The following is a 22,321-nucleotide window of genomic DNA, read 5'->3' as shown; positions in this document are numbered from 1 at the left end:
ACACACACAGACATATTTACAGTCAGCCACAAACACACGCACCCACAAATTCACAGGTAAACATGACACACTTCATCATTCATGTGTGATATTATGTATTTTCCCATGTTTTTCCCACTCCGGATCCAATTGTGATGTGACATCAACATGATGTTTTTTTTGATAGGCTATAAGCCTATTAAGCTTTGAATTAAATATGATCAATACAGACTATGCTGTATGACTATGTCGTTTAACCGTCTCTCAAACAGACCAGAGTTTCCCAGCATACACTAATGTGTTTCAACATTGTGTTTTTGGAGATTACTTATATGCTACACGATATTAGTTATCTACAATGTTATGTGATGACTACTAGAGTTTGTACCCATGCGAACTACATTGCTTTACGTTGTAAAATGTTGGCACCATAGGTGACATGAGTTAACATGTTCTAAATGCAGTTCTCTGCCTGAAATGCTACTAATCAAATGGCTTGTTACAATCCTATGTAGGCTGTAAGACGAACAACCCCTTCTCTTGTGACACCCCAGACCCCGGATATCCGCGACCTACGGGTATTATTTCAAAATATGGATTGAATATGAATCTTGGAACGTGAACAAACATCTTAACAACCCAACAAAACCCATTGTTTTTATTTTACGTATTTTATATGATTATTTTAATAGTAACTAACTAGTCCTCCACACAGAATTGGTTAATTTACTGTGAGACTTTATCTTTCTCACTACACTTTCCAAACGTTAACACACATCAAACACAACAACTCTTTCTCACTACACTTTCCAAACGTTAACACACATCAAACACAACAACTCTTTCCCACTACACTTTTCAAACATTAACACATGTCAAACACAACAACTATTTCTCACTACACTTTCCAAACATTAACACATGTCAAACACAACAACTCTTTCCCACTACACTTTCCAAACGTTAACACACATCAAACACAACAACTCTTTCCCACTACACTTTTCAAACATTAACACATGTCAAACACAACAACTCTTTCTTACTACACTTTCCAAACGTTAACACACATCAAACACAACAACTCTTTCCCACTACACTTTTCAAACATTAACACACGTCAAACACAACAACTCTTTCTTACTACACTTTCCAAACATTAACACACATCAAACACAACAACTCTTTCTCACTACACTTTCCAAATGTTAACACACATCAAACACAACAACTCTTTCCCACTACACTTTTCAAACATTAACACATGTCAAACACAACAACTCTTTCTTACTACACTTTCCAAACGTTAACACACATCAAACACAACAACTCTTTCCCACTACACTTTTCAAACATTAACACACGTCAAACACAACAACTCTTTCTTACTACACTTTCCAAACATTAACACACATCAAACACAACAACTCTTTCTCACTACACTTTCCAAATGTTAACACACGTCAAACACAACAACTCTTTCTTACTACACTTTCCAAACATTAACACACATCAAACACAACAACTCTTTCTCACTACACTTTCCAAATGTTAACACACATCAAACACAACAACTCTTTCCCACTACACTTTCCAAACGTTAACACACGTCAAACACAACAACTCTTTCTCACTACACTTTCCAAACATTAACACATGTCAAACACAACAACTCTTTCTCACTACACTTTCCAAACATTAACACACATCAAACACAACAACTCTTTCTTACTACACTTTCCAAACATTAACACACATCAAACACAACAACTCTTTCCCACTACACTTTCCAAACATTAACACATGTCAAACACAACAACTCTTTCTTACTACACTTTCCAAACGTTAACACACATCAAACACAACAACTCTTTCCCACTACACTTTTCAAACATTAACACACGTCAAACACAACAACTCTTTCTTACTACACTTTCCAAACATTAACACACATCAAACACAACAACTCTTTCTCACTACACTTTCCAAATGTTAACACACATCAAACACAACAACTCTTTCCCACTACACTTTCCAAACGTTAACACACGTCAAACACAACAACTCTTTCTCACTACACTTTCCAAACATTAACACATGTCAAACACAACAACTCTTTCTCACTACACTTTCCAAACATTAACACACATCAAACACAACAACTCTTTCTTACTACACTTTCCAAACATTAACACACATCAAACACAACAACTCTTTCCCACTACACTTTCCAAACATTAACACACATCAAACACAACAACTCTTTCTCACTACACTTTCCAAATGTTAACACACATCAAACACAACAACTCTTTCCAAACGTTAACACACATCAAACACAACAACTCTTTCCCACTACACTTTTCAAACATTAACACACGTCAAACACAACAACTCTTTCTTACTACACTTTCCAAACATTAACACACATCAAACACAACAACTCTTTCTCACTACACTTTCCAAATGTTAACACACATCAAACACAACAACTCTTTCCCACTACACTTTCCAAACGTTAACACACGTCAAACACAACAACACTTTCTCACTACACTTTCCAAACATTAACACATGTCAAACACAACAACTCTTTCTCACTACACTTTCCAAACATTAACACACATCAAACACAACAACTCTTTCTTACTACACTTTCCAAACATTAACACACATCAAACACAACAACTCTTTCCCACTACACTTTCCAAACATTAACACACATCAAACACAACAACTCTTTCTCACTACACTTTCCAAATGTTAACACACATCAAACACAACAACTCTTTCCCACTACACTTTCCAAACATTAACACACATCAAACACAACAACTCTTTCCCACTACACTTTCCAAACATTAACACACATCAAACACAGCAACTCTTTCCCACTACACTTTCCAAACATTAACACACATCAAACACAACAACTCTTTCCCACTACACTTTCCAAACATTAGGCGTTTCTAAGATGTGGGGTCAATATCAATCTAGAATCTAGATTGATTTGATTCATTAATTTGGCGTTCTCTCATGCAAAATATCCAACATCCAATATCCAGAAGTAGTGATTACTACACAGAAGTAACTTTAGTTCCACCATTTGCTATTTGCTTCAAACATAATTTGGATCAGTTGTAACTTTGACCATTTCTAACAATTTCTAGACAGTGAATTTACACAAGCACTTGAGTGAAATTCATAGTACCTATAGGGACTGTGATTGAATGAACGCAGATTGTCAGATTTGTATACCAAACCCTTATCCTGGTGCCTGCAAGGGTCGGCTGTACCACTAATGTCAGCCACTATGTGTAAATGTGTTACAATATTGGGCTGGTTTCATAGACCTGGCCCAAAAGTACATACATACATGTTAGTTAGTCATAATAGTCAAACATGGTTTTTCATGTTCTGACTTGCTGAAATGTGTGCTGCATATATACATGTTAGTTACACATAATAGTCAAACAGGGGTTTTCATGTTCTGACGTGCTGAAATGTTTTACACGTCACGTAAAACAGTTTTTAAAACAGTTAATTGGCCTACACAATGTGTAATTTCAGGTTATTGTAAGTTATTGCATAGTTGCAATCTTTCATACTTGCATACTTACAAGTGGGTTGTTTTTAATGGCATGTGATTTGCGGTTCTAATTACCCATTGTGTAATTTCAGGTGATTGTAAGTGTGTCATACATACAAGCCTTCATATCAGTTGGCTGTGTCAATGATTTTCTGTACCTCTTGGTGCGTCATCATTGTCTTTGTCAGGCTTAGAAGCAATGTCTAAACAGTAAACAGTTTATGACAAGTGGTGGCAGCATGCTATGCTACTACACAAGACGTGTTATGGTACATAAATAATATGTAGCGTGTAATAATCTGTAGAACTCTGTCAGAGTTCTACTCTGTCATTATTTTTACATTTGACTTTGAGAACTATGATGAACTGTTAGTCAGTACTCTGTACTGATGTACAAAAGTAACAAGATTGAGGTTGTGAAATCTTCAACCGGAATAAAAAACTGGATATAATATAACTGAATCAGTTAGGCCAAACTATTATCAGTCAGGTCGGTAATGACCGGGGGAAATTATATGAGTATTGTCCATTGTGTGTATGATACAACTTTGTTTATCATTCTGCCCCCTCACACTATACAGTCTGTATTTAACTCAACTGTACCTGCCCCTTGACCACGGAGGGGAAGAAAGGATATTGTCAAGGATAGTGTCATAAGCTGATAGCAAGGTGTGATGATCACAAGCATTGTCATAAATATTGTGGTAAATTAAATTGGTAAATTGGTTAAGCAAAGCAAGTAATGCTTTTGCAATGTAGATTTAGCTATATATTAGCTATTAACTATACATATTAAAGTATAGATGATTGTTTTGCCCACCTTATTTGGTTGCCTTATCAAAACAAATGTACAGCATGTTAAAGTTTTAAATAAAGTCAAGTCAAGTCAAATCCAAAATAGACATTAATGTCAATTAATTTAGCTTTAATGTCAATTAATTTAGCTTTAACATGTTTTTTGAAACACACACACACACCCACACATTGACCCCTCTCATATATACGTAACTGCCTATAACTGTACATATATTCCTTTCACACACACACTTTTCAAAATAGACACTCTTTCATATTGTGATTCATAGTGATTCTTGTTTGTTTTATGTGATCCCGGTTTTTAAGCAAACCGGATCCAGTTTCCTTGTATGTGTACATCCTGTACAAGGCACATCCTGTACAAGGTACATACTACATTGGACTCAATGATTCACAGATGTATCAAACAAATGTATGTTTTACTGATACAAATGACCAAATTACCACAAATTCAACATGTAATGCCATTTTCTCAATAATTTTGGTCAAAACATTTGGTGTGACCCAGATCAGTCCTTGTAACGAGGACCTTGTTATCACTGGTGTATAGCCAGACTTGGCACATCTGGGTTGTCTTAGGTCAGTCCTTGTAATGAGGACCTTGTTATCACTGGCGTATAGCCAGACTTGGCACATTGGATGTGGCCCAAGATCAGACATTGTAATGAGGATTATATTTTTTTTTATCAAAAATAATACAGACAATGTATATATATATATATATATATATATATATATATATATATATATATATATATATATATAGTAAATATAATTGTTAATTATTATTCAAAGTATTGTTAGTTGTTAATTATTATTCAAAACCTGAAAATACTGTAAATACTGTAAATAAACTAAACTAAAACTAAAACTTGCTAAGTTGTACTGTGTGTTAATTTAATGTGTTTTGAAACACATACCCACACATAAAATCTCAAGTGAGATTTATGAGAAAGAAAAAAAGAGAAAAGAAAGTATAATACAAACATCATCATACATTTATTTTCATTATCGGTTACACATAGACATTTTTTCTTATCAATCATACTCAAATATTGTATACACACACTTAAATGATTATCGCACAAATACAGTAATACTTCATCTATTAAACGTTTATTGTTTAAGCTACACACATCATTAAGAAATACCACTAACACAATTAAATGTCCTAAACTGAATACATTATCATCACTCGTTAAAAATGAGCTCAACACTTTGTGAACAGACACGTCTCTTCTATGACACAATAACACTTTCTCATCCCATTCAGATACATTATATCTTACAAACTGGACATGATTTCTAAAAGTATGATCATTAGAGGCGTGTATAATAGTTGATAGTCTAGTTTTTTATAAAACACGCCCTACTTGACGAAAAGAAAAAAGTGTACAATAATAGAGAAAAAACACCACATCATCAAAGAAAAAATCAGTTTCAACTTTACCCAACGATCGTTTATAGGACTAGAAGTCAACACGTCGACACTCGAGGTGAGTGGGTGGAGCACACCAGATATGAAAACACTCTTTAAGGAATTCTTCATGCTTAGAGCCATCAGGGTCAAATTCGTCACAACGCCACTCGACTGTATTTGGACATTGGTAGAGGTCTGCCATAATGGCTTCTGCAGCGCCGAGCAATTTTTCGTGAGGGTGGGGCACAGAGCTGATCAAACACACGAGCCGGCGTAGAGCAAATCGTAGTGGAGGCCTGAAAACTGAGTCATAGATTTATTTTGTGTACAATCCATATATATTTTCATCAAACGCATACACACATGAATGTTGGATCTGGGACGGGTGTTCGATTACACAACCGTTACATAGGGCACGGGCTTGTTTCCAGGCAGCAGATCTTATACATCGAGAAATAAGAGCACGCATAGCCACGAGCGACGCGGCGTCTATCCTTGGTTGATTGAATTGTGGAGCAGCCATGAGCTGCCGCTCTACATGACCGGGGAATGGCGCCCATGCATCTCGGTCACCGTAGGCTGGGGTCGTCTGATCCAGAAGATTCGACGGCACATCCAGAAGGTTCTGATTGCTGCTGGCGTTCTTCTGCATGCTTGTGTCTAGTCTGATTTCTTCCGACCGGTACAGACCCACAGAGCCTAGTTTAAATCCACCAGTCTGGTGCCGTTCCGAGTCGCACATACCTGTGTTAACAGCCGTCATCGCGAAAATATAATATGGAGTAGCGTTGCGCTCTAAGAGACCGATGGAGGAGTAGGAGTTTCCCGGAGAGCTGTAGAAAAAAGTTTGAATAAAACGAGAGCGCCCTGTAGCCGCAGATTTGGAAGAGTGCTTAGTGCTGAGTTGACAAGGGTTTATATGTTTGAACCATTGCTGGCCCCGCCTTCGGGGTGTGTTCTAAAGACAATTGCAGTACCGTGACCACCTAATGACGCTATTCGGCTTCCTAACGTAGAAGCCATGCATGTGGCCTTTTTCATAGTTACATACGTGTCCTTCCATGCATGCCATGCTTAGTAACGTGCAGAAATCGTATAGGGTCGCGCTACTTATTCACACAAACTCCTCCCCCCTCAGCCAACGGGTCTCTTCTGTCAACGGGCCCTCCCCCATTTCGAGTATAATTGACGACAAACATCGGATAATAAGAACAGTAAGAACAGTAAGAACACCGCAAGGCATCAGGTACCAAGTAATAGTTGAGCAAATTATCATATGTTATCTTATGTTAGTAGACACACATCACTATATAGCTACCATACATCTAACGTCCATAACATGGTGGACCATTTAACGTATTCAGATTTAACTCTGTATTCAGACCATTGGATTCAGCCAGAAACCAGAGTACGTTATAACGTTATAAATATAGTCACGTTATAAACAGCTAACCAGCGCCGGGGTTAGATCAAAAATCAAGTTAAATCAATTTGATCATTCAGTGTCGTTTTACTGTAATGCAAAGTAAGTAGCGTTAGCCGCTACATTAGGCAAAGTACCGGTAGTATCTGACTACCCATAATGCATTACGGCGATAAGGGAGACAGTGCAAATTCGGAAACTCCCCCGGCACCCGCTGGGGGCCGCATTTCATTCAATTTAATTCATTCAACCCATCAAACGAAATGAAACAATATCCGGAAGTTAGCTTCATTTTACTGTGTTAAAGTCAATGAGCACCATGGTGCCATTAATATATATATGTCAATGGTCTCCACCACGCTGGGGTTAGGGTTTAGGGTTTAGGTTTTAGGGTTTAGGGTTAGGGGGAGACAGGGATTTTTCAGAGGTTTGATTGTGGGACAGTGTTGGCAAATGCAATTACAATTACACAAACTGCTCGAGAAGAGTTGTTTTCCAAGCAAAGTGTACTTTTAAAGTTAAAGTTTGATAGAGACCAGCACAAAATAGGTTGTTTATAATAATAAACTTTTACTTGTATAGCACCTTTCATACATAAAATGCAGCTCAAAGCGTTTTACACATGTTCTCTTTTTTTCTTTCTCATAAATCTCACTTGAGATTTTATGTGTGGGTATGTGTTTCAAAACACATTAAATTAACACACAGTACAACTTAGCAAGTTTTAGTTTTAGTTTAGTTTATTTACAGTATTTACAGTATTTTCAGGTTTTGAATAATAATTAACAACTAACAATACTTTGAATAATAATTAACAATTATATTTACTATATATATATATATATATATATATATATATATATATATATATATATATATATTGTCTGTATTATTTTTGATAAAAAAAATATAATCCTCATTACAATGTCTGATCTTGGGCCACATCCAATGTGCCAAGTCTGGCTATACGCCAGTGATAACAAGGTCCTCATTACAAGGACTGACCTAAGACAACCCAGATGTGCCAAGTCTGGCTATACACCAGTGATAACAAGGTCCTCGTTACAAGGACTGATCTGGGTCACACCAAATGTTTTGACCAAAATTATTGAGAAAATGGCATTACATGTTGAATTTGTGGTAATTTGGTCATTTGTATCAGTAAAACATACATTTGTTTGATACATCTGTGAATCATTGAGTCCAATGTAGTATGTACCTTGTACAGGATGTGTCTTGTACAGGATGTACACATACAAGGAAACTGGATCCGGTTTGCTTAAAAACCGGGATCACATAAAACAAACAAGAATCACTATGAATCACAATATGAAAGAGTGTCTATTTTGAAAAGTGTGTGTGTGAAAGGAATATATGTACAGTTATAGGCAGTTACGTATATATGAGAGGGGTCAATGTGTGGGTGTGTGTGTGTGTTTCAAAAAACATGTTAAAGCTAAATTAATTGACATTAAAGCTAAATTAATTGACATTAAGACCTGTTGGATTTGACTTGACTTGACTTTATTTAAAACTTTAACATGCTGTACATTTGTTTTGATAAGGCAACCAAATAAGGTGGGCAAAACAATCATCTATACTTTAATATGTATAGTTAATAGCTAATATATAGCTAAATCTACATTGCAAAAGCATTACTTGCTTTGCTTAACCAATTTACCAATTTAATTTACCACAATATTTATGACAATGCTTGTGATCATCACACCTTGCTATCAGCTTATGACACTATCCTTGACAATATCCTTTCTTCCCCTCCGTGGTCAAGGGGCAGGTACAGTTGAGTTAAATACAGACTGTATAGTGTGAGGGGGCAGAATGATAAACAAAGTTGTATCATACACACAATGGACAATACTCATATAATTTCCCCCGGTCATTACCGACCTGACTGATAATAGTTTGGCCTAACTGATTCAGTTATATTATATCCAGTTTTTTATTCCGGTTGAAGATTTCACAACCTCAATCTTGTTACTTTTGTACATCAGTACAGAGTACTGACTAACAGTTCATCATAGTTCTCAAAGTCAAATGTAAAAATAATGACAGAGTAGAACTCTGACAGAGTTCTACAGATTATTACACGCTACATATTATTTATGTACCATAACACGTCTTGTGTAGTAGCATAGCATGCTGCCACCACTTGTCATAAACTGTTTACTGTTTAGACATTGCTTCTAAGCCTGACAAAGACAATGATGACGCACCAAGAGGTACAGAAAATCATTGACACAGCCAACTGATATGAAGGCTTGTATGTATGACACACTTACAATCACCTGAAATTACACAATGGGTAATTAGAACCGCAAATCACATGCCATTAAAAACAACCCACTTGTAAGTATGCAAGTATGAAAGATTGCAACTATGCAATAACTTACAATAACCTGAAATTACACATTGTGTAGGCCAATTAACTGTTTTAAAAACTGTTTTACGTGACGTGTAAAACATTTCAGCACGTCAGAACATGAAAACCCCTGTTTGACTATTATGTGTAACTAACATGTATATATGCAGCACACATTTCAGCAAGTCAGAACATGAAAAACCATGTTTGACTATTATGACTAACTAACATGTATGTATGTACTTTTGGGCCAGGTCTATGAAACCAGCCCAATATTGTAACACATTTACACATAGTGGCTGACATTAGTGGTACAGCCGACCCTTGCAGGCACCAGGATAAGGGTTTGGTATACAAATCTGACAATCTGCGTTCATTCAATCACAGTCCCTATAGGTACTATGAATTTCACTCAAGTGCTTGTGTAAATTCACTGTCTAGAAATTGTTAGAAATGGTCAAAGTTACAACTGATCCAAATTATGTTTGAAGCAAATAGCAAATGGTGGAACTAAAGTTACTTCTGTGTAGTAATCACTACTTCTGGATATTGGATGTTGGATATTTTGCATGAGAGAACGCCAAATTAATGAATCAAATCAATCTAGATTCTAGATTGATATTGACCCCACATCTTAGAAACGCCTAATGTTTGGAAAGTGTAGTGGGAAAGAGTTGTTGTGTTTGATGTGTGTTAATGTTTGGAAAGTGTAGTGGGAAAGAGTTGCTGTGTTTGATGTGTGTTAATGTTTGGAAAGTGTAGTGGGAAAGAGTTGTTGTGTTTGATGTGTGTTAATGTTTGGAAAGTGTAGTGGGAAAGAGTTGTTGTGTTTGATGTGTGTTAACATTTGGAAAGTGTAGTGAGAAAGAGTTGTTGTGTTTGATGTGTGTTAATGTTTGGAAAGTGTAGTGGGAAAGAGTTGTTGTGTTTGATGTGTGTTAATGTTTGGAAAGTGTAGTAAGAAAGAGTTGTTGTGTTTGATGTGTGTTAATGTTTGGAAAGTGTAGTGAGAAAGAGTTGTTGTGTTTGACATGTGTTAATGTTTGGAAAGTGTAGTGAGAAAGTGTTGTTGTGTTTGACGTGTGTTAACGTTTGGAAAGTGTAGTGGGAAAGAGTTGTTGTGTTTGATGTGTGTTAACATTTGGAAAGTGTAGTGAGAAAGAGTTGTTGTGTTTGATGTGTGTTAATGTTTGGAAAGTGTAGTAAGAAAGAGTTGTTGTGTTTGACGTGTGTTAATGTTTGAAAAGTGTAGTGGGAAAGAGTTGTTGTGTTTGATGTGTGTTAACGTTTGGAAAGAGTTGTTGTGTTTGATGTGTGTTAACATTTGGAAAGTGTAGTGAGAAAGAGTTGTTGTGTTTGATGTGTGTTAATGTTTGGAAAGTGTAGTGGGAAAGAGTTGTTGTGTTTGATGTGTGTTAATGTTTGGAAAGTGTAGTAAGAAAGAGTTGTTGTGTTTGATGTGTGTTAATGTTTGGAAAGTGTAGTGAGAAAGAGTTGTTGTGTTTGACATGTGTTAATGTTTGGAAAGTGTAGTGAGAAAGAGTTGTTGTGTTTGACGTGTGTTAACGTTTGGAAAGTGTAGTGGGAAAGAGTTGTTGTGTTTGATGTGTGTTAACATTTGGAAAGTGTAGTGAGAAAGAGTTGTTGTGTTTGATGTGTGTTAATGTTTGGAAAGTGTAGTAAGAAAGAGTTGTTGTGTTTGACGTGTGTTAATGTTTGAAAAGTGTAGTGGGAAAGAGTTGTTGTGTTTGATGTGTGTTAACGTTTGGAAAGTGTAGTAAGAAAGAGTTGTTGTGTTTGACATGTGTTAATGTTTGGAAAGTGTAGTGGGAAAGAGTTGTTGTGTTTGATGTGTGTTAATGTTTGGAAAGTGTAGTAAGAAAGAGTTGTTGTGTTTGATGTGTGTTAATGTTTGGAAAGTGTAGTGAGAAAGAGTTGTTGTGTTTGACATGTGTTAATGTTTGGAAAGTGTAGTGAGAAAGAGTTGTTGTGTTTGACGTGTGTTAACGTTTGGAAAGTGTAGTGGGAAAGAGTTGTTGTGTTTGATGTGTGTTAACATTTGGAAAGTGTAGTGAGAAAGAGTTGTTGTGTTTGATGTGTGTTAATGTTTGGAAAGTGTAGTAAGAAAGAGTTGTTGTGTTTGACGTGTGTTAACATTTGGAAAGTGTAGTGAGAAAGAGTTGTTGTGTTTGATGTGTGTTAATGTTTGGAAAGTGTAGTAAGAAAGAGTTGTTGTGTTTGACGTGTGTTAATGTTTGAAAAGTGTAGTGGGAAAGAGTTGTTGTGTTTGATGTGTGTTAACGTTTGGAAAGTGTAGTAAGAAAGAGTTGTTGTGTTTGACATGTGTTAATGTTTGAAAAGTGTAGTGGGAAAGAGTTGTTGTGTTTGATGTGTGTTAACATTTGGAAAGTGTAGTGAGAAAGAGTTGTTGTGTTTGATGTGTGTTAATGTTTGGAAAGTGTAGTAAGAAAGAGTTGTTGTGTTTGACGTGTGTTAATGTTTGAAAAGTGTAGTGGGAAAGAGTTGTTGTGTTTGATGTGTGTTAACGTTTGGAAAGTGTAGTAAGAAAGAGTTGTTGTGTTTGACATGTGTTAATGTTTGAAAAGTGTAGTGGGAAAGAGTTGTTGTGTTTGATGTGTGTTAACGTTTGGAAAGTGTAGTGGGAAAGAGTTGTTGTGTTTGACATGTGTTAATGTTTGGAAAGTGTAGTGAGAAATAGTTGTTGTGTTTGACATGTGTTAATGTTTGAAAAGTGTAGTGGGAAAGAGTTGTTGTGTTTGATGTGTGTTAACGTTTGGAAAGTGTAGTGAGAAAGAGTTGTTGTGTTTGATGTGTGTTAACGTTTGGAAAGTGTAGTGAGAAAGATAAAGTCTCACAGTAAATTAACCAATTCTGTGTGGAGGACTAGTTAGTTACTATTAAAATAATCATATAAAATACGTAAAATAAAAACAATGGGTTTTGTTGGGTTGTTAAGATGTTTGTTCACGTTCCAAGATTCATATTCAATCCATATTTTGAAATAATACCCGTAGGTCGCGGATATCCGGGGTCTGGGGTGTCACAAGAGAAGGGGTTGTTCGTCTTACAGCCTACATAGGATTGTAACAAGCCATTTGATTAGTAGCATTTCAGGCAGAGAACTGCATTTAGAACATGTTAACTCATGTCACCTATGGTGCCAACATTTTACAACGTAAAGCAATGTAGTTCGCATGGGTACAAACTCTAGTAGTCATCACATAACATTGTAGATAACTAATATCGTGTAGCATATAAGTAATCTCCAAAAACACAATGTTGAAACACATTAGTGTATGCTGGGAAACTCTGGTCTGTTTGAGAGACGGTTAAACGACATAGTCATACAGCATAGTCTGTATTGATCATATTTAATTCAAAGCTTAATAGGCTTATAGCCTATCAAAAAAAACATCATGTTGATGTCACATCACAATTGGATCCGGAGTGGGAAAAACATGGGAAAATACATAATATCACACATGAATGATGAAGTGTGTCATGTTTACCTGTGAATTTGTGGGTGCGTGTGTTTGTGGCTGACTGTAAATATGTCTGTGTGTGTGTGTGTGTGAGTGGGTGGGTGTGTGTGTGTGTGTGTGTGTGTGTGTGTGTGTGTGTGTTGCACGTAGGGAATCTACAGAATATTTGACAGAATTGCTATGCCTAACAGCAATACATTAGTAGGCTATACTAGCTAAGATAGCCTGCACAACATGCAATTATGGAATATTTGCATGTACAACATGCAATTATGGAATATTTGAATGATGGATACATTGTACATTGTATTGTACATACATATAAGCGGGTATGGGAGGAAAAAACTGTGGGGCCTCTATGGGTGAGTCAGAGAAATACGTGAGCAAGCAGCTATTCATAGCTTTCAAAGGGGCGTTACGTGTTGCCGGGAACGCCCCCTGATCTCGCCGCTATTCGTAGCTTTCAAGGGGCGTTACGTGCTGTCGGGAACGCCCCCACCTGACGGTCAAAAAACAAACAAGTTTATTTAAAACGGAAGTGTTTGTGCAGACAGCTTTGCCAAGCTTTAGACAGGCCGGCCGTGGTAATAGACAAATAAAACGTGGGGGATGGGGTGGGATGGGCTGGCATTGGAAGCCTGGGGGGTGGGGTGAGTCAGAGATTGATTGAGACAGTGAAAATGGTCTCCGCTGTTAACAAAATATTAGTTTAGTAGTTCCTAAAATGGGCCAAAATGCATTTTGGCCGAGATCAAAACTTTGTTCTGGCTGACACGGTGGCTTTATACACGCTGTCAGGCTGTCTGTGTGATGCGCACAACATTGCAACACCCACAAGATGGTCTAACTGATATGAGGAAATGGAGAAGTGCCCTTTGGAGAACTACTGAAATAAAGCATTTTTGCTCAAAATGGCTTTAAGCACAAGGCAAAAAATGGAGAAGTGGCCTTTGCGGAAGTACTGAAAAAACACTTTCCCAAGAAAGGTGATTTTAAAACACAAGGCAAAAAAAAAATGGAGAAGTGCACTTTGCAGAAGTACTGAAAAATGGACTTTCGACATGAAAGGGATTTAAAAACAGAAGTGCCCTTTGCGGAAGAAGTGGAATAAAGGTTTTTTTCACATAATGGTTTAAAAATAGAGGTGCCCTTTGAGGAAGTAGTGAAAAAATGACTTTTCACAAAAAAAAAGAAGCCACGCCCCCTTTGATGACGTAGGTGCCCTAAACACGCCCCCTCGATTTTGGCGTTTCTCGCACTGCCTGGTGGGGTAAGTATCCTATACAACTACTGATGTGGGAGGGGGCACTTATTACTGCTAGATTGGAGGTGGGCATTGCTTGCTGGTATGAATAACCCGTGGCCAAATCACTAAGTCTGCCTTGGCTGGCTGAGGAGGAGGATGGTGAGCAACCAAGTTGACAACTAGTATAGCGACTGAGCTACAATCATATTTCTTTATTTTTTATAATATTTTATGAGAAGTGCAGAATCAGGGGAGAGATGTGGTCATAATGAAAAACATGGTCTCGCTTCCAGGCAATAAGATAATGTGTAACAGATTCTCAGACTATGATGATTCACTCTCACTTGCCTCACAAATCATTAACTAGCTCTTTGGTATTTGGACATTTCCAAATATCTCTGGGAAAATAACCTGGCAGAGCCTGCTCAGAGACTCCGCTTAATATGATGTTGAGCCTTTCACCTAGAAATGATATCAGGTTAAAAGAATGTGAACAAAGTAGTAATCCGTTTTTATTGTTACTCTGTAAGCAATCTTAATAAGTCGACTTTCACAAGCCATCTCTCTCTTTGTTTCTTCCATGCACTTTGTTTTTTCTTAGTTATAAAACGTCCTTCCATTCACAAAGAATGATCGCAAATGGCCAAATTCGGGTGTCCGGGTAGTGTAGCGGTAGATTCCCTGCCTACCGGCACGAGGGTCGCAGGTTCGCGCCCCCGTGTTACGTCCTCCGGCTTGGTCGGGCGTCCATACAGGCACGATTGGCTGTGTCTGCGGGTGGGAAGCCGGAATGAGGGTATGTGTCCTGGTCGCTGCAGTAGCGCCTCCTCTGGTCGGTCGCGGCGCCTGTTCGGGGCGGAAAGGAACTGGCGGGAATAGCATGATCCTCCCATGTGCTACGTCCTGCCGGTGAAACTCCCCCTGTCAGCCCTGTCAGGCAGTGACCGGGGCAGCAGGGAGAATTGGCCAAGTACAATTTGGGAGAAAATGGGGGGGAAATCAGAAAAAAAGCCCAAATTGAACTGATGGGCCTTTAGTGACCCAGGTTAGGTTGTAAACTACATGTGGTGTTGGGCAAATACTGCTCTCTGGTCTGATGCCATGTCCCAATATAACCTCACAGTTTACACTTTTTTTTAAATCATTTACAAGCCTAAGCTGACAAGCTGACCTTCACATATTCCCAAAGCTCGGTCTGAAAGTCTGCCCAACCCCCTGACAAAGGCATGCTGGGTGCAGTGTGGGTGCTGCCTGTAACAATGCCCAGTTCTCACTGGCCCTGCAGGGCAGGCTGCTTGTTTACTTTGTTTAACACAAAACCTTTCAGTTAATTTACAGCATAGATGCCACTTAGCTAAATGAATGAATATTGCGCCTTTTTAGGAGCTGTGTAGCCTAAAGTTTTTAACACACATTTAACAAGGCCAGGGCTATGTGCTCATTTGGGATTCAGTCAAAAATGATCCCTAGTTATAAACTCATGATTTGTTTCAGCCTGACTGGCTAAATTTGCCATAGACTAGGCCAGAACATCCATGGAATGATTTTAACTGTTTAGAATAAATAGATGCATTTATATTCAAAGTTCAATCAACTTTATTAATCCCACTAGGGGCAATTAACGTTAGTAAGAGTGGAGCCTTTTTATGGATCATTTTGGCTGCACCATGACTCACACGTGTGTTAGATACAGTAGAGTTGCCTTCAATCTGTTCGACATTTGAGTTGATCCCATAAATTTATTATATATTACTGACCAAGTTGAACATAAAATCATATTGGATGTACTGTACCCTATTCTTCAATGCCATCAGTGGCAGGTGCAAGAGCTGATTGATATACAATTCAATACACCATAGCATATCTCTGTTAATATTCAGTAGCCCATACAAGTACAATATATCATGTCCTCCTTGCAGAAATCCTGTATCTACATGTGTAGGTGTTAAAAAAGGAATTATTCAACACAAGAGTTTTCAGACTAGCAAGATGTTTTGATGGCCCTTTGTCACAATCATGAATATGCTGAAATGTGTATTTTGGAGCCTGTTTAATTTTTATCTGTGGAATATTCTTGGCCAAGTGTTAGATTTTTGCTTCAGGCAGTGCAGCAGGTGCAGGAAAAACCAATATTGACTTGCTGAGTACAGTACATGCAGGCATCCAGTCAGGTAACGGCTTGCATTTCACTCTCAGGTGACAAGGTGAGGGACAGACTAAGGTTCTGTTTGTTTATATCCCCACTGTAACATAGCATTGAGTTTAGTATAAAAAGAAAATCAACTCACTACATGAATTTTGAAGGGTTCAAGAGTTCTGAGATTAAGCTGAAACTGGTCTGTTGCGTAACCCAGCGGTTCTCAAAAGTGGGGTCCGGGGACCCCCAGGGGTCCTTGAGTAGAATTTATTTTCACTATAATTCCATGCATAACTATTTTGGTCATGGGTTTCATACACTTTCTGTAATAAAACGCCTAAAAGCAAACACCTTATCAGACGGGGCACCCTGGGACAAATTCCTATCCTCCTTGAGGTGAAAACGTTTGACAACCAAACCACTGGTGTAACCAGTTACTTGAGTGATTTGAGGTTTTGTTGTACTCATTACCTTCTGTTGAGAGAGAGTAGGCATATTAATCATCATAGACACTCAAGCGATGGCCTGAGATATCAGTTTTCAATGTTTACATTTAACAATTAACCTGCTTGCTTAGAAATGAGAAACTTTCCCAAAAGCAATTTTGGAATAAGGTCATCTACTTCCAAAAGATGAACATAGTGTAGACTAGAGAGACTTTTCTGAGTCCTAGTCCTGTTCTCAGGTTAAACGTCTGTGTATTCTCAGGTGGATGGAGGCCTGCCTAGAGGAGGACCTGCCCCCCACCACGGAACTGGAGGAGGGACTAAGGAATGGCGTTTACCTCGGCAAACTCGCCAAGTTTTTTGCCCCCAAAATGGTGTCGGAGAAAAGGATCTACGACAGAGACCAGGCCCGATATAAGGTGCGTTTCCATCCTGAAACCCACTGGCATCTATTCTTATTTGGAGATCTTTTCATGTGCCTTTTACACACTTGTGATTTATACTTCTGGAATACAGTAGGGAATCCCTCTTGAGGAAAGTGACCTCACTAGACAAGTTGGATAAGCTTATATTTGCTTAGCTTACCCCGTAATCCTCAACAAACTTGCTTTGTGTTGCACACGAAGATGATCCAGATCCTTCACACACGTCCTCACTTCCTGTCAACATTCTTCGACAGGAAAAAGGGAGAGGAGGCAGGGTGACGCTCAGGCTCATTGAAACATTCAGCTGTTGCACTGATACAATAAGATAAACTACTAGATTAGCCTTTGACGAATTATAAACCAAACGTCATTTGACTGTGAGAAGCCATATTAAATTGGCTTGATAACCTTGCTCTTCCATAATTATTTGTGTGTCATAACATCCCTCTTATCAATTCTTTCTACTTTTGCAGAGGTACAGTAACACGTTTGTATCATTTCATTGCAGCTGCTAGTCATATTGGTGCTTGGTTTCTGTGAGGTAATGCTTCTGTGTGTGTGTTGCTGTGTGATCTTCAGAGCACGGGGCTCCACTTCCGACACACAGACAACACAGTGCAGTGGCTCAGGGCCATGGAGTCAGTGGGGCTGCCCAAGGTGAGGAGCGTGCACACACAGCCATCACTCATGCATGCACACAGGCTAGCAGATACACTAAAGCATCTATGCAAATATGCACAGTGCACTTCCAGACATGTGCATTCTGCTTCAAAACACTAAGCACATTTTACTTCAAAGCCTTGTCAAAAAGAGGGGGGGGGGGGTATTAAAATGTCAGCTGTTACAGTCTGTACCACATTTAGAGATTAATGAGCGTTTTCATCAAAGTCATGAAAAGGTGATTTCGTCCTCTGAGGTCCTTTGCCAAGTGAAAACTGTCCCTTGTCCCTCAGTGGTAAGATGGATTCACTCCTACAGTAAACGGGTACAATGTGGATTACATGCCCATACCTGCCCATGCTCCAAAGTTGTTGCAACATCGCTTTACAGTATATGAAAAGTAATAAGGGGCTGATGTCAACATCCCGAGCTATTTTACCTGCTGGGTTTTATCAGAACCATCAGCCACGGAGATCCCCATTGTTGGAGTGACCCTTTGCAACAATGAGGCATGCTGTTGAAAGCGCTGGGCTTTGTCATGTGTGTGCACTGGCTCAGGGCCGCTACGTACGTACTCGCTCATATTACAGGGTAGAGTCCATCCTACAAGCAAGACGGCAGCGGGATAAGATTTCACTCACTGTAATGTAAGAAGCTGCAATTTAGGACTTGGCAGAGAACGTCAGGGGCAAATGAGAAAAAAGGGAAAATGAGTCTTGTGATGATGGGTCAAAATTTGTGGTCGCTTTACTTGACCTTTATTCACTTAGTCAATCTGTCCCAGCACTTGTGATCACCAGACGTTTGGGGCTAAATAGGCTAGCACTATGGAAATGGTTCTAAAATGATTAACACATAGAGATAAAAACTAAAATAGGCTGAGTTAAAGGCTGGCATTATGTACTTTGGCCTAATGAGAAGTATAAATTATATCGGTCTAAAGCCAAAAAGAAGTCATATTTTGATTGTTTAATTGCTTATAGTTGGGATTGTATGATAGGCAGATACACACATTGGACACACCTGTATGAGTCTTGTCACTGTGCCAAGAAAGGCGGTAAACATTGACACGTGAAATTGTGATGAAGGGTGTGGCAGGTAATCTAATGGGATTAACCCAGATGCATCTTTTATGAGTGGACACAAAAGACGCCTCTCCCTGAGGAGGATACTAGAAATGGAAAATGAGGTAAAATTGATACCTAAATATCTCTGTCATGCCCTTTGGGACAGCTTTTTATATACTAAGCTTAATTGGCATTTTTCTGAATAGCCTTTTCAGGAACAGTCACTACTAGGATAACTTTGTTAACCTTGTCCATTACTCCATATTTTCAAGTAAAACCACAACGTTTGAGCGTCATTCTGGTGTAAAGTGAGAAACCAATCGCACATTAGAGATGGTAACGAATGACGTAAGTTCCCGCTGAAAATAGTTTTTGGCCCAGTGTTTTGCAAACTGTTCTCATAAAACTGGTGATGTGCACGGTGCGACATCTTCACGGGTAAAAGCTTTACGTTTGACACATTATGCCGATATTTGTGTGATGCTTGTTTTAAAAAATCATAACCAAAGTCACCCTGGACAACTGGATATTTAGCATGAGCAATGACAGTTTTCTCACTGAAGCCCTCCTTCCATGTGCCTGCCTACATGCGGGCGTTTGAAAGGATCCTTGTGATGGATGGTGCGTTCCTCTGTGGCTGCAGCAGAATAACGAGTGTCAGGAGACGTTGATAAAAGCAGAGTGACTAATACCTTCAGTACTGTGGTTTCTACTTTCAGATATTCTATCCCGAAACGACAGATGTGTACGATCGCAAAAACATGCCCAAGGTGGTGTACTGCATACACGCACTGAGGTAAGAATAAAAGACAGATGGATTTCCTTTCCTTTTTTTTTTTTTTTTTACTTTAACTTGAACCTTTGCCACCTGCATCCTTTTCTCAGTTTTGACAGCAAAATGGCAGACTTGTCTAATGGTCTTTGAGTTGGTGCGATAGCAGCATTTTTTTTATTTAACCAGGAAGTCCCTTGAGATTGAAATCTCTTTTCCATACCCAGGTGCTTTCTCCTAAAAGGGCCACACCTGACCATGAAGTGGGTTTAAAGCACCATTGTTAACGATGACCTCAAAGCTAAAGAAGCTCACATGCTGTCATCTGCTGTTTCCAATTAAAATATGAGATATTGGACACCGTGAGAGATTCATTTATCGTGTCATGAATGTGGCTAATTCAATAAGGCCTTCGCTGTATTTGTCTGTAAACGTAGGCGCAGATGTTGTCTGTATGCAGTGGCAGTTTGCTCCTACTCTTGTCAGTGATGGATAGGTAACTTCCTGTCTATTCCAGAGTCATTTCCTATCCCCAGATGGCTATGGCAGATGAGCAGGTCATACATTTAGAGTGGTAGTGGTTGTCAGTTATCCACACAGAGCACTGAGCAGCAGCGTCTTCAGACTGCAGAGCAGAGGCCAGAACTTATTTGGGAACATTCAAGATTCAAGATTCAAGATTCAAGATTTTTATTGTCACTCCATGGTACAAGTATCACGTGTGAAATTCTTGTGCTGTGGACTCCGTTTACAACATAGTGCAAATAGTACAAATATAACAAATATAACAGGGCATATGGGTGCAAAAACACAAGAGACACAACAAGCATAAGGCAGTATAGTGATAAGACAAGTCAGAGACAGTGGCATATTCACTGCACATAGGTGCACGTGTCGGGTGCATACTTTAGACGTGCTTAAACATTTTAAATTCTGCGTATTTGACATACAGGTGCAAATAACATATTCCTTATTAAACATAAGTGTGTGAGAACCAACTGCTTCCACTTCTTAAAAAAAAAAAGTCTATTTTGTCCCCTTTCCTCTTTGGTTGCTGTTCTTCCCCTCTCTGTGTGTCTCTGCTTTTCATGCATGGCCTCTTTCTGGTATCCATTAAGATCCACAACCCTTCATTCATGTCAACAACCGAAATAGCACCAGACTGATGTGAAACGGGAACCGGGAAATTACATTTCTACTTCCTGTCGTTTAGGCAGTGAAGGTGTTTCTTCTGAAGCACAGACCGTTTATGACCTTGATCTGTGATGAAATAGTTCAAGGCTTTATTTTAGAGCAGCGTGCACTGAGCTAAAAGCAGCTGCTGTTGTGGCAGGTCCACATCTTCTCAGTCGCTGCATTGGCTGTGGGTCTGTGTCTTTACTATCTTTAATACTACACTAATTAGTCATTCATTCGTCATTCATTCAGGTTGCAGCCGCACAGTTTGTTCATTTGTGTATTTATTTTGAAAGGTGTGATTACCGATTACTATGTCAAGACTTCAAATTTGTTAATTGGAGAATCGATTGGTCAATCAGGAAAATGCTTTATATTAGCTGTAATCTGTAGACCCTTTGCAATTCTGATCAAGGTAAACACTCACACACTCATTAACTTATATGCTTATATTAACCTATAGTCAGCATGTCCGCATTTTCTTTTTTTTTAACGCTGAAATCCTCACACCTTAGCCGCAGTCTCACCTCAAGACCTCCGCCCTTGTTCCGGTGTGGGGCTCGTGTGAATTCCTGTGACGATTTCAAAGAAAGCCATGTAAGGATGGTGGCTTGAATGTCACCACGTTGGCCTAACACAGATTTAGGTGGTGATTATTGTGAACTGTTTAGATTGTTTTCTCTGCTGTAACGTTTTGGTCAGGCCCTGAGAGAATTGGTTTCCTTCCCCCCTTACGCACGCGCGTGCACTTCCTTCCTTCCTGTCAGCACGGGCTTGAGTCCCACAAGGACCCAGTGAATCCTCTGCTGCCCAGAGGAGAAACACACGCACATATGGAGGCATGGGAGAGAGGATGCTGCATCACATGCCGGCCAGTGGAAAAAATGAAGAGGGAACACAATGGAACGGCAACAGGCTTCTAAGTGAATTTTAAAATAGTGTTCTGACAAAATGGTAAAGGAGTTTGGATGTGTTGTGTAGAAGTAAGAGGAATAAGTGGACTGCAATCAGATGGCACCATGGGAAAGAAGCCTGTTGCTCAGAGCCAGTCAGCTGATTGCCTGTAAACCTAGTGGCTTGTAATCAGCCTCCTCCTTTAATCAGTCAGCTGTTGCTGTGTTTGCATCTCCTGAACAGAGTCAGTGGTCAGCACATTTAACCTCACGCTTTGTCTAAGCTCCATTTAGATTGTGATAGAAACGCCGCCTGTGTCCCAAGGACAGACTGCATTTCATGTTTGCACACACACTTGGGCCAAAGGGCAGCATAGTTAGTGCAAATT

The 22,321-nt window shown here is 38.9% G+C and overlaps 1 protein-coding gene across 1 annotated transcript in view; it reads left to right on the top strand.

The window, feature by feature from the left end:
• Window positions 1-22,321, top strand: part of iqgap2 (IQ motif containing GTPase activating protein 2) — a 65,578-nt gene that overhangs the window by 11,649 nt on the left and 31,608 nt on the right. Inside the window, exons 3-5 of the mRNA XM_083644259.1 lie at window positions 17,202-17,358; window positions 17,944-18,021; window positions 19,811-19,887. Of these exons, the coding sequence (XP_083500385.1) occupies window positions 17,202-17,358; window positions 17,944-18,021; window positions 19,811-19,887 (312 nt within the window). The remainder of the gene's footprint in view (window positions 1-17,201; window positions 17,359-17,943; window positions 18,022-19,810; window positions 19,888-22,321) is intronic.

The sequence above is a fragment of the Poromitra crassiceps genome, assembly GCF_964638095.1.
Source record: "Poromitra crassiceps genome assembly, chromosome: 10".
Classification (NCBI taxonomy): Eukaryota; Metazoa; Chordata; class Actinopteri; order Beryciformes; family Melamphaidae; genus Poromitra; species Poromitra crassiceps.
The sequence above is the reverse complement of the archived record's forward strand: the minus strand, read 5'-3'. Positions and strand labels throughout refer to the sequence as shown.